The sequence below is a fragment of the Phyllostomus hastatus genome, unplaced genomic scaffold (genome assembly GCF_019186645.2).
Source record: "Phyllostomus hastatus isolate PE091 unplaced genomic scaffold, TTU_PhHast_1.1 phas_contig_150, whole genome shotgun sequence".
Classification (NCBI taxonomy): domain Eukaryota; kingdom Metazoa; phylum Chordata; class Mammalia; order Chiroptera; family Phyllostomidae; genus Phyllostomus; species Phyllostomus hastatus.
The window spans coordinates 972,011-984,427 of NW_025333611.1; the positions used below are offsets into that span (position 1 = coordinate 972,011).

The 12,417-nt window shown below is 69.5% G+C and overlaps 1 protein-coding gene across 3 annotated transcripts; it reads right to left on the bottom strand.

Annotated features, from left to right (window-relative positions):
• Window positions 1-348: 348 nt before the first annotated feature.
• On the bottom strand, window positions 349-11,999 carry CHST12 (carbohydrate sulfotransferase 12). 3 transcript variants are annotated; one of them, XM_045824731.1, is made up of 2 exons: window positions 11,879-11,999; window positions 349-1,995 (listed from the first exon to the last, which is right to left on the bottom strand). In XM_045824731.1, exon 2 carries the CDS (start codon window positions 1,937-1,939, stop codon window positions 704-706), a length of 1,236 nt encoding a protein of 411 aa, XP_045680687.1. In that variant the 5' UTR covers window positions 1,940-1,995; window positions 11,879-11,999; the 3' UTR covers window positions 349-703. The 3 variants fall into 3 exon arrangements, with proteins under 3 accessions (XP_045680687.1, XP_045680694.1, XP_045680704.1); XM_045824738.1 differs by lacking the exon at window positions 11,879-11,999 and adding an exon at window positions 10,479-10,744; XM_045824748.1 differs by lacking the exon at window positions 11,879-11,999 and adding an exon at window positions 9,829-9,913.
• Window positions 12,000-12,417: the final 418 nt, after the last annotated feature.

Consider the following 12,417-nt stretch of genomic DNA (forward strand, 5'->3'; position numbering starts at 1 on the left):
CTTGCTGGCGGCGGGACACGCGCACCGCGGACAGACTCCCGCCCCCATCGCCGGCTCGGCAGGCCTTCGGTCTGCGGCTCAGACGCGGAGGGAGGCGCCGGAGCTAACGCCCACCTCTGGGGCTGGGGCTGGGGCCGGGGCCAGCACAAAGCCCTGGTCTGACCACCGCCCCACGGACACGGCCCCCGGTGAAGGGGCGCTCGCTCCTGAGGGCGTGTCTGCTGCGCGTTCACAGGCATGGGCGGGCCCTCCCTCCCCTCGGTGGCGTCTCGGAGTGTGGACGCTGGCCGCCACGTGCCGCAGAGCCCCACTGTGCGCCCCTGAAGAACCACACAGGCAGGCGGTGCGAGCAGGTGCAGGATTTACTCCGTCGCTTCCTCCGCCCGTCTCGCATTAAATATCTGAAATATATTAATCTTAAAAAACAGTATTGACACAGTCCTGGGGGAGCACAAGCGACGGGCGAGCAGCAAGGCCGGCTGCCGGACCGCCCGTAGGGGGCTGGACAGACTGGAGTGTGGCCGCGGCCCGTCCCCGCGTGTCCAGGCCGTGGGGACAGGGGCGCGGCGGGCCTGTCTGCCACGCGCCACACGGGGAGGGGCAGGAGGCCACAGACGGCGGCGCGCGGCGGCCCCGGCTCCCCCCTCGGGACGCCGGTGGAGGCCCAGTCCGCGGTGTCCGGGGCCAGAGCCCACCGCGCACCTCAGCCCCGGAGCAGGTGCTCGGGCTTGGGGTAGCCGAAGAGCACGAAGTCAGCCTCGTAGAGCTTGTACAGCTGCCGCCGCCAGGCCACCGGGATCTCGGCGAACCAGTCCTCCTCCCAGCTGCTGGCGGTCCTGTTCCGGTAGCTCGGCGGGAAGTGCAGCTGCCCGTCCACCTTGAGCAGCCGCAGCAGCTGGGCGGCGTCCTGGTCCAGCGTCTCCAGCTTGCCCACGAAGTCGTACTCGATCTGGCAGGGGTGGCAGAGCCGGTGCACCTGCCGCCAGTGCTCGTTGAAGGGCGCCAGCCGCTCCGTGCGAGGGTCCAGCAGGTACTGGACGAAGTGGGAGAAGGTGACCCTGAGGCCCGCGCCGAAGGCCTCGCTGACGGAGGCGGGCGGGCTGGTGAGGTTGGCGTAGGCGCGCAGCATGGGCACGGCGAAGCGGCGGTAGAAGTCCTCGTTCTTCAGCTCGAACTTGCTGCGGAAGGCGGAGATGAGGCGCACGAAGGGGTCGCGCACGAACAGGAACTTGGTGTACTTCTGCAGCTTGACCTTCATGAGGTGGCGGGAGAACTTGCCGTAGCGGCGCCAGAACTTGTTGAGGGTCAGGTGGGTGCTGGAGTTGTGCACGAACTCGCGCGGGATGTCCAGTGGGTCGCGGTAGGGGGCGCCGCGGTGCAGCAGGCTCTCGCTGAGCACGATCATCACGCGCTTCCAGTTGGTGCAGGCCACCTTGGGCACGTAGCAGTAGATGACGCCGTGGCGGTCGTCCACGATGAGGTGGTTCAGCTCGTAGTTGGGGATGTCGTCGAAGGAGCGCTCCTTGGCGGGGAACGCGAAGCTGGCGTTGGCGCAGAAGTCCCTCAGCACGCCCCTGCGCGCGGCCTGCCGCCCGTCGGCGTCCGGGCCCTGCGGCGCGCCCCGGCTGGACCAGTCGTAGCCCCTCACGCTCTCCTCCACGCTGCCCGGCTCGGGCCGGCTGGAGTCCGGCGGCGGGGACGGCTCCGTCTTCCTGCCCGGCAGGACGTCCTGCTTCGGGCCGCCGAGCAGACCCTCCAGGAACTCGTCCACATCGGGCGCCGGCTCCCTCCCGGCAGCCCGCCCGGGGCTGGGGCGGGGCCCCGGGGTGTGCGGGGCGAAGTGCGCGGTGCCCACGCTGTCCCAGTACACGATGATCAGGAGGACCATGAACGCGGAGCCCAGGACCAGCCCCAGGCGGAACAGCCGTGTCGTGGCCATCCTGCGCCGGGCGCTCACTCCGGCCGCATGGAGAGGCTGGCGCCGCGCTCCAGGATCTGGAAAGGCAACGGAGAGCCGAGTTAGAGGCCAGGCCCGCCCGAGGGCCCCCCTGCGGGCTCAGGGTCCAGCGGGTGGCGCTGGCCGGTCGGCTGGCGCCCAGGTGCTCCTTCCACGAGGCCGTCTGCCGCCCCCTCCGTCCTCCACGCGCTGGGTCTGGTCAGGCTGCCCGACCAGGAGCCCTGGCCTCTCTGTGCACTGTGAGCAATGCTGCCCATAAGGGCCCAAAAGGACGAGTGTGACTGAGGAGGTGACCAGAGGCCCTCTGTCACTGCCCTGCGGAGAGGAAGCCGACAGAGCTGTCGCTGGGCGGAGCGCAGACCGAGGAGAGGAGGCTGGAGGATCAGAGCACAGGGGGCGGCAGGGCGGCGAGAGGGCAGAGCTCAGTGCAGCCACAGAGCGGAGGAGTGGGAAGGAGCCCCCTCCCTCGCAAAGGCTCTTCTGCTGTGTCCACTTAATCCCAGGAAACTCCGCAGACAGGCCCCTGCATGTGGCTGGCATGCCTGTGCGTGGTCCCCGCCCCCGCCCCGCCCGCGGGAAGGGCACAGCGCCCCCAGGGCTGGTGGGAGGCAGGGAGGGTCCACCCACGAGGTCTGAGCTCCACTCCGCCCCAGGCACTTCCTCAGATGGGGTGTCTGCTCAACCGCTCGGCTGAAGCGTGCGGACTGAGAAGTTGTTGGGGACCCCGGCTGGGGATGCTGACTCAGAGACAGCGATGATGCCCTGGATGCCCGACTGGGTTCGACTCAGGTTCCAGCCAGCCAGACAGCCTCGCTGCCCCAAGACCCGCCCCCTGCAACGAAGAACTACAGACAGGACAGTCACCGAGCACAGGCGGAGGAGGTCTCGGGACCTGTGGGGTGGCACCAGTGGGTTTGCTGGGCCCCTCCTATCTCCCATCCCCCCCGGACAGGGCGCCGCAGAAGCCACCAGCCCCGACAGCCAGCAGCACAGGAAAACACACCAGCTCCCGAGGACAGCCCGGCCGGAGGACAGGGAGGGGCGGCCGTGTCCCTGCCCGGAGGCCTCCCTGCCCTGCGCTCCTCGTGAGGGAGCCCTGGGCCCTCGGACGACCTGCCTGAGGGCACCGGCACTGCTGGCCTAGGGGCCTGGGGCCGTGCCTCCGAGTCCCACGGTGTGGCCCAGGGCGGGGGCTTCGGGGCACACGGGTTTGACAGGGCTGCAGACCGAGGCCAACTGTGTGGGGGTCGACACCGATACGATGGAGCTCCAGGACAGACTCTGTCCACGGAGAGACTCATGGCCGCGGAGCCGGGCCGCAGGCACCAGGTCCCTCGTCCTGCTGGGGGGGGGTGGTCAGCTCTGAGCTCGCCTGCACTGGGAGGGGCCAACGGGCAGGTCCCTGTGGGGCGCCTCCTCCTGCGCCCCGCCCCGCGCCGCCGGCTGAGCCTGCCCGGGACCCTGTGCCATGGTGAGCCGTGGCTGCGAGTGCGGCGGCTCGGGGCGCTCTGCTGGCCCTTCCGGCAGACGACCCGACCGGGGTCAGGGTCAGGGGGCGGTCCAGGGACCCCACTTCCTATCGGCGTCAGACGTGTGGGGGGAGAAGGGTCTTCTTGGGAACTGCTCCTGAGGTGGCAGCGACCTGACAACAGAGGCATCTTTTGGCGCACCATGCCCTGCCGAAGCGCGGCACACCCGCGGGACGACCTCGCTCGGGGGCCGGGGCGCCGAGCCTCCACCCCGGGCCCCGCAGCGCCCCTGGTCGGGCGGCGGTGGCAGGAGGCGGGGGGTCGACACTCCGCCTCCAGCCCCTACCCCACAGTGGACAACGTGCGCCGTGCAGACGCGGTTCAGAAGAGATCCCCGCTGCGGTCAGGGTGCCCGCCGTCCCCAGGGGCTCGCTTCGCGGAGGCCCTCTCCTGGACGGGGTCCGACCCCCAAGCCAGCAGCCCCAGGGCCGGCCGGCACTGCCGTCGGCCGACAGGAAAAGCGCTCGTTGTCTCTGTCCTCACGTCCACGTGAGGACAGTGTAGACCCAAACCATGGTGAGACACCGCCTCGCCTCCCACTCACCACGACGGCTCGGGAGAGAGAGAGAGAGGGAGAGGGAGAGGGACGGAGAGAGAGAGAGAGAGAGACGGAGAGAGAACTGGTGGTGTGGGCGACGGTGTGGAGACATCAGAACCCTCACACACAGTGGGAGAGCAACGGCGCCGCCCTGGTGGAGCGCAGCCTGAAGGCCCCGCGGACACCAGACACAGCGCGGCGCACCGCCGGCAACCCCACCGCCGGGCTGGGGGCTGGGAGAGCCGAGAGCAGGGTCTGCTCACCGCGGCGCCACTCACACTCGGCAGCTGAAACGAGGAAGCGGTCCTCGTGTCCACTGAAGAACAAACACACACGTGAGCTGTCCACGCGATGGGACCCTGCTCGGCCTCAGAAAGGACCTGCCACAGGCTCCGACGCGGACGAGCCTGGGGACAGTGTGCGCAGTGACATAAGCCAGACACTGCGTGACGCCACTCACAGGGGGGCCCAGAGGGCCACGGCCACAGAGACGGGGGGCGGAGGGGGCGCCAGGGGTCGGGGACGCGGGGTGAGAGTTCCGCGAGGACAGGGGCTCGGTCTGGGAAGGCGAGAACGTTCTGGAGACGAGCGTGCTTGCTGCCCCCGCGCTGGACCCTCGCAGAGGGCTAAGGTGGAATAGTTTATGTGGGTGGGCTTTTCGCAGTAAAACACGGGGAAAATGAGTTAGAGCCATAACAGGGGACTCGGCGACATTTCCGACCGACACTGTTGAATGCACCGAGTGTCCAAAGAGAAATCAAATAAAGGCCTTAATGCTACAGAACATCGAGACGGGGGCCAAGCCCGGAGCCCGACGTCGAAGCCGCGCTCCCCCCGGACCCCTTCAGCAGAGCTGGCGGCCGGCTGCGCCTGGAATCGGTGTGTGAAACGGGGTCACCGTCACCATCTGAACACTCGTGATGGGGGGAGGGGGGTGGTGAAAACAAGCCAGGACCTCCCCTCCGGCCGGCCCAGACCTGGGCCCAGGAGGCCGGCGTGGCTGCCCTGGGCCCGGGCCCCCCCGACAGCGGCCAGGGGCCAGGCTTGCTTCGGGGCGGCGTGGCCAGGACTCTCCGAGCGAGTCAGGGCGCGGAGCACCCGGTGCTGCACCGAGCCCACGTTCCTCTGTAACGTCAGGGCACAAGGGCGCCGGGCGGTCCTCTAGCCTCAGACACGCCACACGAACAAACAGCAGGTGTGGGACCGGGCTGGCGGGGGGTTGGGGGTGGGCGTCCTTGCAAAGTGCAGCACCGCGGGGCCTCGGACCCGCGCGGCCCCAGGCTCAGGGTCTGAGCGCCACAGAGAGGGGCCGACCGGACGGCAGCCCCGCAGGTCCTCCTCTTCAAAGGGGTCAGCTAGGAACGTGCCAGGGCAGGGCAGCTGAGGCCGGAGGTCTCGGCAGCAGCCCGTGCTCTCCGGGGGGAGGGGGGGGGTGCACCCAGGGTCGCCTGAAGCCGTGACCCTGCCTCAGGCACGCCAGGGACAGCGCCGGCCTCGCACAGTAGTCCTTCACCCGGAAAACAAGGGTGTTTTCCGAACTCGAATCTCCCTCCACTTCAGACGCGGCCGACATAAGCCCACAAGCGTGGGGTGACCGCTCACCGGGCCCACCTCGGCCGGAAGCTGCGTCCCTGGGGCCAGTCTTCCCCCAGGGCTGGGTCGAACGCCCCTGTCGCCGCTACCGACGAGGGAATCCAGACAGGTGCGAACCCCGGTGCCCCGGCTCGCGGCAGAGCTGAGCGCTGGCTGCCGGACTGAAGGAGCCCTCCCACCGACAGCGGGCAGAGCTGGGGAAGGCAGGGTGGCCTGTGCCGCCTGCGGGGCTGAGCCCCTGACTTTCGGGGTGCCGTGCTGACAGTCGCCCCTTGAGACCCGTGGAAGGGCACTCCCCATGCTCTTCAGCAGAGCGGACAACTCCAGTACCCAAAGGTCAAGGGGGCGTGCTGCTTGACCTTATGTGTGTGCACATGACTGAGCCGCAGGTGGCCCAGGGAGTGGTCGCACGTTACCCCACGTTAGAGGGGGCCCAAGGCCCCGGACAGCCGGTGCAGCGCCAAAGAAGCACGGAGTGGGAGACGGATGCTCCCCGACCGCAAGGCCCACTGGCATGCACGGTGCTCGGCAGTGTGGGGCGGGCCCAGCCGCGGCGTCCTCGGCGACACGCAGAGATGAAGGCAAGGGGAAGGTGTTCTGGGGCCAGGGCCGGTCCCTGCCAGCGGCCTGGGACGCGGCTCACACCTGCGTGTCCAGCCCCCGCCTGCGGCCCACGGACAAGGGAGGCCTGTGCTCCCGAGCGGCCGAGGGTGGACACGAGAGACGCCGGCGGCGGCTGCTGCAGAGCGAAGCGCGGTCTCTGCGCCGAGCCGCTGCCCGGACCCTCCGCCTTCACCAGACCCCGTCTGTCCCGCTGAGACAGACGACGCGATTCTCCCTGTTCTCACGCTCTCCGCCAACAGGCAGCCACCGGCAGTCGAAGACTGCGAGTTTCAAACAGATCTTACAATAAAAACAGTTCACGTGCTTTCAAAAGTGCTGCCACAAGGGCCTGCATATATTAGTTTATTTCATCCTCACACGAACTATGATGAAATCGAGACAAAACACACAACTTGCCGGAGTCCACAGAGCCAGGCACCGCCCAGAGCCGGCCCGCAGCCCGGGCCACCAGAGGGAGGGCCCCCCTCCCCAGACACTGCGCCACACGGCCACCTCTCCAGGCCGCGTCTGCACGGACGGCTTGGTTTTCAGTGGACACTCGGGCTCTTGCAGCCTCTGCCTCTGAGCGAGCCCCCCTCTCCTTGCCCGGAGACCTGAGCTGCGCTCGGGGGTGCAGGCTGCCTCGGCGCTGCCGCCTGAGGGCGCGGGGTGAAAGGCGGGGGACCCCTCCCGGCCCTCCAGCCCCACAGGCACCGCAGGAGGCAGAGATCCCCCCAGGCTCCCGTCAGGGGCGTGGGCAGAGCTCTGGAAAGTTCCTGTGAGCGGCCTCCGTGTTTGCCCTCTGCGCCCGTGCCCTCCCGCCCTGCAGCGGACGCTTCGGGGCCAAATCAAACCCCCCACCGTGAGGCAGACCCGCACTGCTGCCAGCACACGGCTTGTTTGCTTACGAAAGTGCTCCGCTCGGGTTCCGCCCGCCGGCAGCCCCCGCCCGGCAGGGCAGCCAGACAGCAGTGAGTAATCGACGGCCGCCCTGCCGCGAGCGGGAGGTGGCGATGCACGGCCGGCGGGCCCGGGCGAGCCCTGAGCCCGGACTTGGCCTCGGGAGCGAAGGGGCTCCGCCGGCCGGCTGTCTGCCCCCGCTGGTCCCCGAGGCCCCGGCGACACCGCGGTGGACGGGACCTTGGCACACGTGTGCTGGTCCCACGTTCTGGAGTCAGATTTCACCTTCCCAGGGGACAGGCCACGCATCCACCAAACCCCCCCTGCCCCGCTCCTGCCAAGACTCAACTAGCTGCCGTGTGGTGTTGGGCTCTGGAACCCAAGTAACTCACTTCTCAGACTCAAGTCAATTCAGAAAGACTGTGTCAAGGTGAGACAATGATAATAAATGTTCCCACGAGTAGTTCAATAACCTGCCTGAGGCTTTACCCTAGAAATGCATCCGGCCTCGAAGCCCTCAGCCCCCCACTGCCCTGCCCCCATCCCTGCAGCGGCAGGACCGGGCCCCCCTCTTCCGCTCCAGCCACCAGAGCCCGCGGCTGCCCCACGAGCAGCCCCGACAGCGGCCCGCGACAGGCCCACGAGTGGAGCCCTCTGCCCTCGTCCCCTCCCCTGTCCCCACAAGGGCCCTGCAGTTCCTCAGCACCACCGGCGGGCCCCCACTGCCCGGCCCGCCGTCGTCACCGTCCTCTGCCGGGACCCCTCACGCAGGGGAGCCCTGGGGCTCGACCCCACACCTGCTTCTGACCTCTGCTCGACTCCTCCTCCTCCTCAGTGAGGGCTGCCCTGGTCACTGCCAGTCTGCCTCCCCCCATCCCCCCGCACAGCACCCGCTGCTTCGCCAGGTCCCCGCCAGTGCTATGTGCTCACTGGCTCACCCACTCACCGCCCACTGCCCTGGCCCTCACGGCTGCGGCCTCGCAGCTGGAATGGGGTCCGGCATACAGCAGGCGCCCAACGAGGCGTTCTCGTGCTGCCGACAGCAACAACGGCGCCAGCAGACGGAGGAGCGCGGCGGCCCTGAACCATCATTCAGGAAGCTGGCGCACAGGTAGAGGAAGGTTCCCAGTACTATTTTCTAGACTTTCGGAAGTAGGCAAAAACCCCGTTATAACCAATGGAAAGAAGAAAAAAGCTGAAGACAGTGCCGAACCTCCCATCCGCGCCCGCAGCCGAGAGACAGGAAGCAGGGAACAATGACAACACGAAGAGGAAGTAGAGACAAGTACTCGCTGACTGATGAGAGGGGGCTGGCGAGTGGCCCCCCAACCCCCGCCCCCGCCCACCAGGCAGGGCGAGGGCCTCTGCTTTCGAGCCAGGAGTGTGCTGCGCCTCTGTGCTCACTTTCATCGAGGGCACGCCCGTGTGTTCTGGGTTAAGCCGTTCCAGGGAGCGCGTCACCAAAAACAGCAGCGCCCACCCCATCCCCATGACCCACCTCCACCCTGCACCCCCTCTTCGCCGCCGCATCTCTGGGAGCTCTCGCCGTTCCCCCCCTGCCTGAGTGGCGGCCCCGGGGCAGCGGCAGCCGCCGTCTGGTTGGGGTGTCACCCACGGCCTGGCCGCTCTGGCGGGGGACGGTGCCCCCACACCCCCCACTGCCGGCCCTGCCCTGGCCTCCTGCACGCCTTCTCCCGACGGGCGTGCCGTCACTCCCACCAGGGCACGCTCAGGGCCTGCACGCCTGCTGCCGCGTGCGGGCTGTCACAGCTGACCCCGCAGCACCCCGTCACGCGTGTTCTGCCCCCACCCGAGGCCCCATTTTCCCGGGAAGGAACCCCAGCCCTGGTTCCCGTCTGCTCTGCTCTCTGTGTTCATCCCCCACCCGGCCCCAGTGTCTGAAGCTCCTCCCCAGACATCCCAGCACAGGTGCCCCGTCAGTTCCATCTCCCCCCAAACCCTTTCCAGGACCCCCTGGCCCGCTCGGGCCCCGAGGGGTCTGGTGTCCACAACTGGTGCCCGGCGGGCGGCCTGGCCTCTGGGGCCCGCCCAGAGCCTTTCCCCTCTCCTCCGAGGAGACCCCGTCCGCTCCAGCCCTGTCTCTCTAGGCTCTCCGCCTGGCTGTGACACAGCATGCCTGCCAGGCACTGCCTTACAAGGTCTCCAGAGGTGCCTTCTGGGAGCACGTCTGAAAATATTTTTACTCCACCCTCCTCTGCCTCAGTGCGGAGTTCAAGACTAAACAGCGCTCCCTGAGAATGCTGAGCGCCATTTCTCTCGTCTTCCAGCTCCCACTGCGGCTGCGGAGGGTCCCCACGCCGTTTCGCTTCCTCCCGTGGTGGCCCGCTGCCGTCACTCTCTGGCCCCGAGTGCTGAGACGCCACAACAGCGTGCCCCGGAGTGGGTGTGCACGGCTCCCCAAGTTCCGGGGGGGCGCCCACGGCTGCAGAGGCACTTCCACACAAAGCCCGTGCTGCCCAGACTCGCTCTCGGCACCCTCACTGCCCGCACTTGCCGCCCGCACTCTGCCCGGCGGGGAGCTGGACCCCGGGAGAGTGAGGGACACCTGCGTCTCTGTCCGCGCTGCCGGCCCCGCGGGCCCCTCGGCGGGACAGGCCCGCTGCCAGGGGCCACCTCGTGTCATTCTGCCAGCCAGCTCGTCCCACGTCCTTCCTTCCTCCCCTTGCCCTGTCTCCCTCTTTCCTCACCTTCCCTCCCACTGAAATCACCGTCCAGCTCTCAGGCTCCCGACCCGACCCTGCCGCGGTCCTTCCCTCTCACTGTGCCCGTCTCTGCTCTCCCGTTCCTCCTCCTCCTCAGCTCCCCGTGCTTCTCTGCCCCTGCCCCAGCGTTCACCTCTGCCCCTGCCCTTCACACCCAGGGCTTCCTCCGGGCGCTTTGCTCTTCCGTTCAGAGCGCCCCACCCGTGTGCACGTGTGTCCCACGTTCGTCTCCGCGCATGCACTAGTGGCAGCTCGCTTTCCACGGCCTCTCCCCGCACACCCTCCCTCCGCCTGTGAGCGTGTTCTGGCCTCCGCCTCCCGCGTCAGCCGAGGGTCCCCTGGCCGTCTGCTCCTACATGAGGGGTGGGTGGGGGCCTAAGGGACCCTGGAAGCTCTGCACCCAGGGGGGCGGGGGTAGCAGTCATGAGCCTCGTTAGCCAGTGCTCCAGCTGGGCCTCCGGACTGGGGGCCCCGATGCCACTGTTTCCCGGCCTTTGCTCTGGGGCCGCTCAGAGGCTCCGCCGCGCTGCTGCCTGCAGGGAAAGGCAGCTGGTCGTGCTCCGGGCGCCCAGCAGCCCCCGGGTCCTGCTGGGAAGTGCGCCCCTCTCCCCCGAGCAGCTGGGCCTGGCGCTTACCGCCCCAGCTGAGAGGTTTCGAAAGTCTCTCCGCAGTTACAGGAACCCCCACCGCTGGGTTAGCTGCAGGAAGGACGGAGTTGCTGTGTCAGTTGTGCTCAGCCCATCTGCTGGCAAAGCCACCACCCTGGCTGCAGCCACACACCCACTAAGTAGGTGTGAAACTGCCCAACTGCCACTTTCTGGAGGGGGAGAGACCATGTCAACCATCAAAACCAAAGATGAAGTTCTTTTGAGATGATGAACTAGATACATTTGTTTCAGCGCATCAATGGCCGGTGGCAACCAGCCCATGAGGTGCGTTTCTGCAGATATGTAGCGAAAGTGGCCTTCGTGCAGCCACGCCACGAGCCTTAAAGACACTGAAGTCGTGCAGGCCCCTGAAAACGGCCAGAGGGCAGAAAATAGAAAGATTAAAAAATAACCGGTCTCTTTCCCAGAAACGGCACTTCGGCCTCGAGACCTTTGTGGACCAGAACCGCCGCCCGCCCTCCCACGCGCGTGTCCGCAGGGTGGCCTCCGTGGACACCCCTCCGCCCTCTGCGGGGGCGCACGGCACCCGGGGGGGCCCAGACACCGCACACAAATCAGCCGCGCTCCGCCCGCGCCGGGCCCAACTCCTCGCCGCTGCCAGCTCCGTCCTTGAGTCGCCGAGTCCTGGCCCCACGGAGCCCCCCTGGACCGCGCCCCGCTCCGGCCCCACCCCCCGCACCCCGCCGCCTCCCGCGGGAGGGGGGAGGCTCCGCTCGCGCGGCGTCCCGGGCCCTTCCCGCCCCGGCAGCCCCTGCTGCCCTCACCGCGGAAAACTTCGCGGCGCCGCGCGCGCCCCCCTAGGGGGCGCCCGGGTCGCCGCGCGGAGGAGCAGGGCGCGCCCGCGGGTCCCAGCCCCGAGCCCGGCCTGCAGGAGCCGGGCGGCCCCCGGACCGCCGCCCGCGTCCCCTGCGCTCCCCTCCCTCCGGGCACCGGCCGGCGCCCGCCGCGGACAGGGGCCCCTGGCTGGTCTGCGGGGCGGTCCGGGCCCCGCACGTGCGGCCGGTCCCCCGCGGCAGGCACCTGCCCCGCTGCGCCCGCAGCCCCGTCTCCCGCGGGGGGACCGGCCGGCGCGCCCTGCTCCCTGCCCCGCGCCAGGCGGCGCCCCGGCGCGCCCAGGCTCGCGGGCCACGGCCCGGCGGCCCGGCGGCCGGCTGGAGAGCGGGGTCCCCCGCCCGGGCCGAGCCGCGGCTCCCACGGCGGCCGGCTCAGAGAGGGCGCGCGCCGGGCCAAGGTCGCACAGCGGCCGGCGCGGGGTTCGGCCAGGGCGCCGCCCGACCCTCCGGGGGGCGGAGGGGGGCAGGGACCGCCCGGCCGCCGGGAGCCCGCCGCGCGCCCCGCGCCCCGCGCCCCGCGCCCCCGCTCCTCACCTCCCCTCAGGCCGCCGCCGCTGCCTCGCGACCCTCGGAGGCCGCCCCTCCGCCGGCCCCGCCCCCGGCTTCGCAGCCCCGCCTCCGGCTCCTCGTCTCGCGAGAACTCGAGACCCTTCAACGCGCCCACCCACAACGCGCCTGCGTCCTCCGCTCCCCGCCCCGCCTCCCAAACCATTGCCATGTGGCGCCTTATTTACGACCAGCGATGGGCCCCGCCCCCTCCCTCAGCAGCCAATCCTGCCCAGCGGGCCCCGGCGTTGGCTCCGCCCCCAGCGGCCCTGGCCCCCGGAGCCGTGCGGAGCCCAGGCGCGATGGCTGTCAGTGCAGCCCGCTGAGACCAGGCTGCGGCTGCAGGCAGCACGGTCTCGCTAACCGACACTGGGGCGGCGCCTGCCGCCTGCGGCACCCGCCCGCGAGCGCCGACTGCGCGCAGGGCCTCGTGAGGCTGCCGTGGACTCGCTGTGCCACCTCGGGGGAAGCGACTGACCTCTCTGCGGTGGCCTCCAAGTCAGCCACCGAGAGCCACGGTGCAGGGA

What these genes read in the sequence shown, in the direction of transcription:
- CHST12 (XM_045824731.1), bottom strand. Translation starts at nt 1,939, where the DNA reads ATGGCCACGACACGGCTGTTCCGCCTGGGGCTGGTCCTGGGCTCCGCG.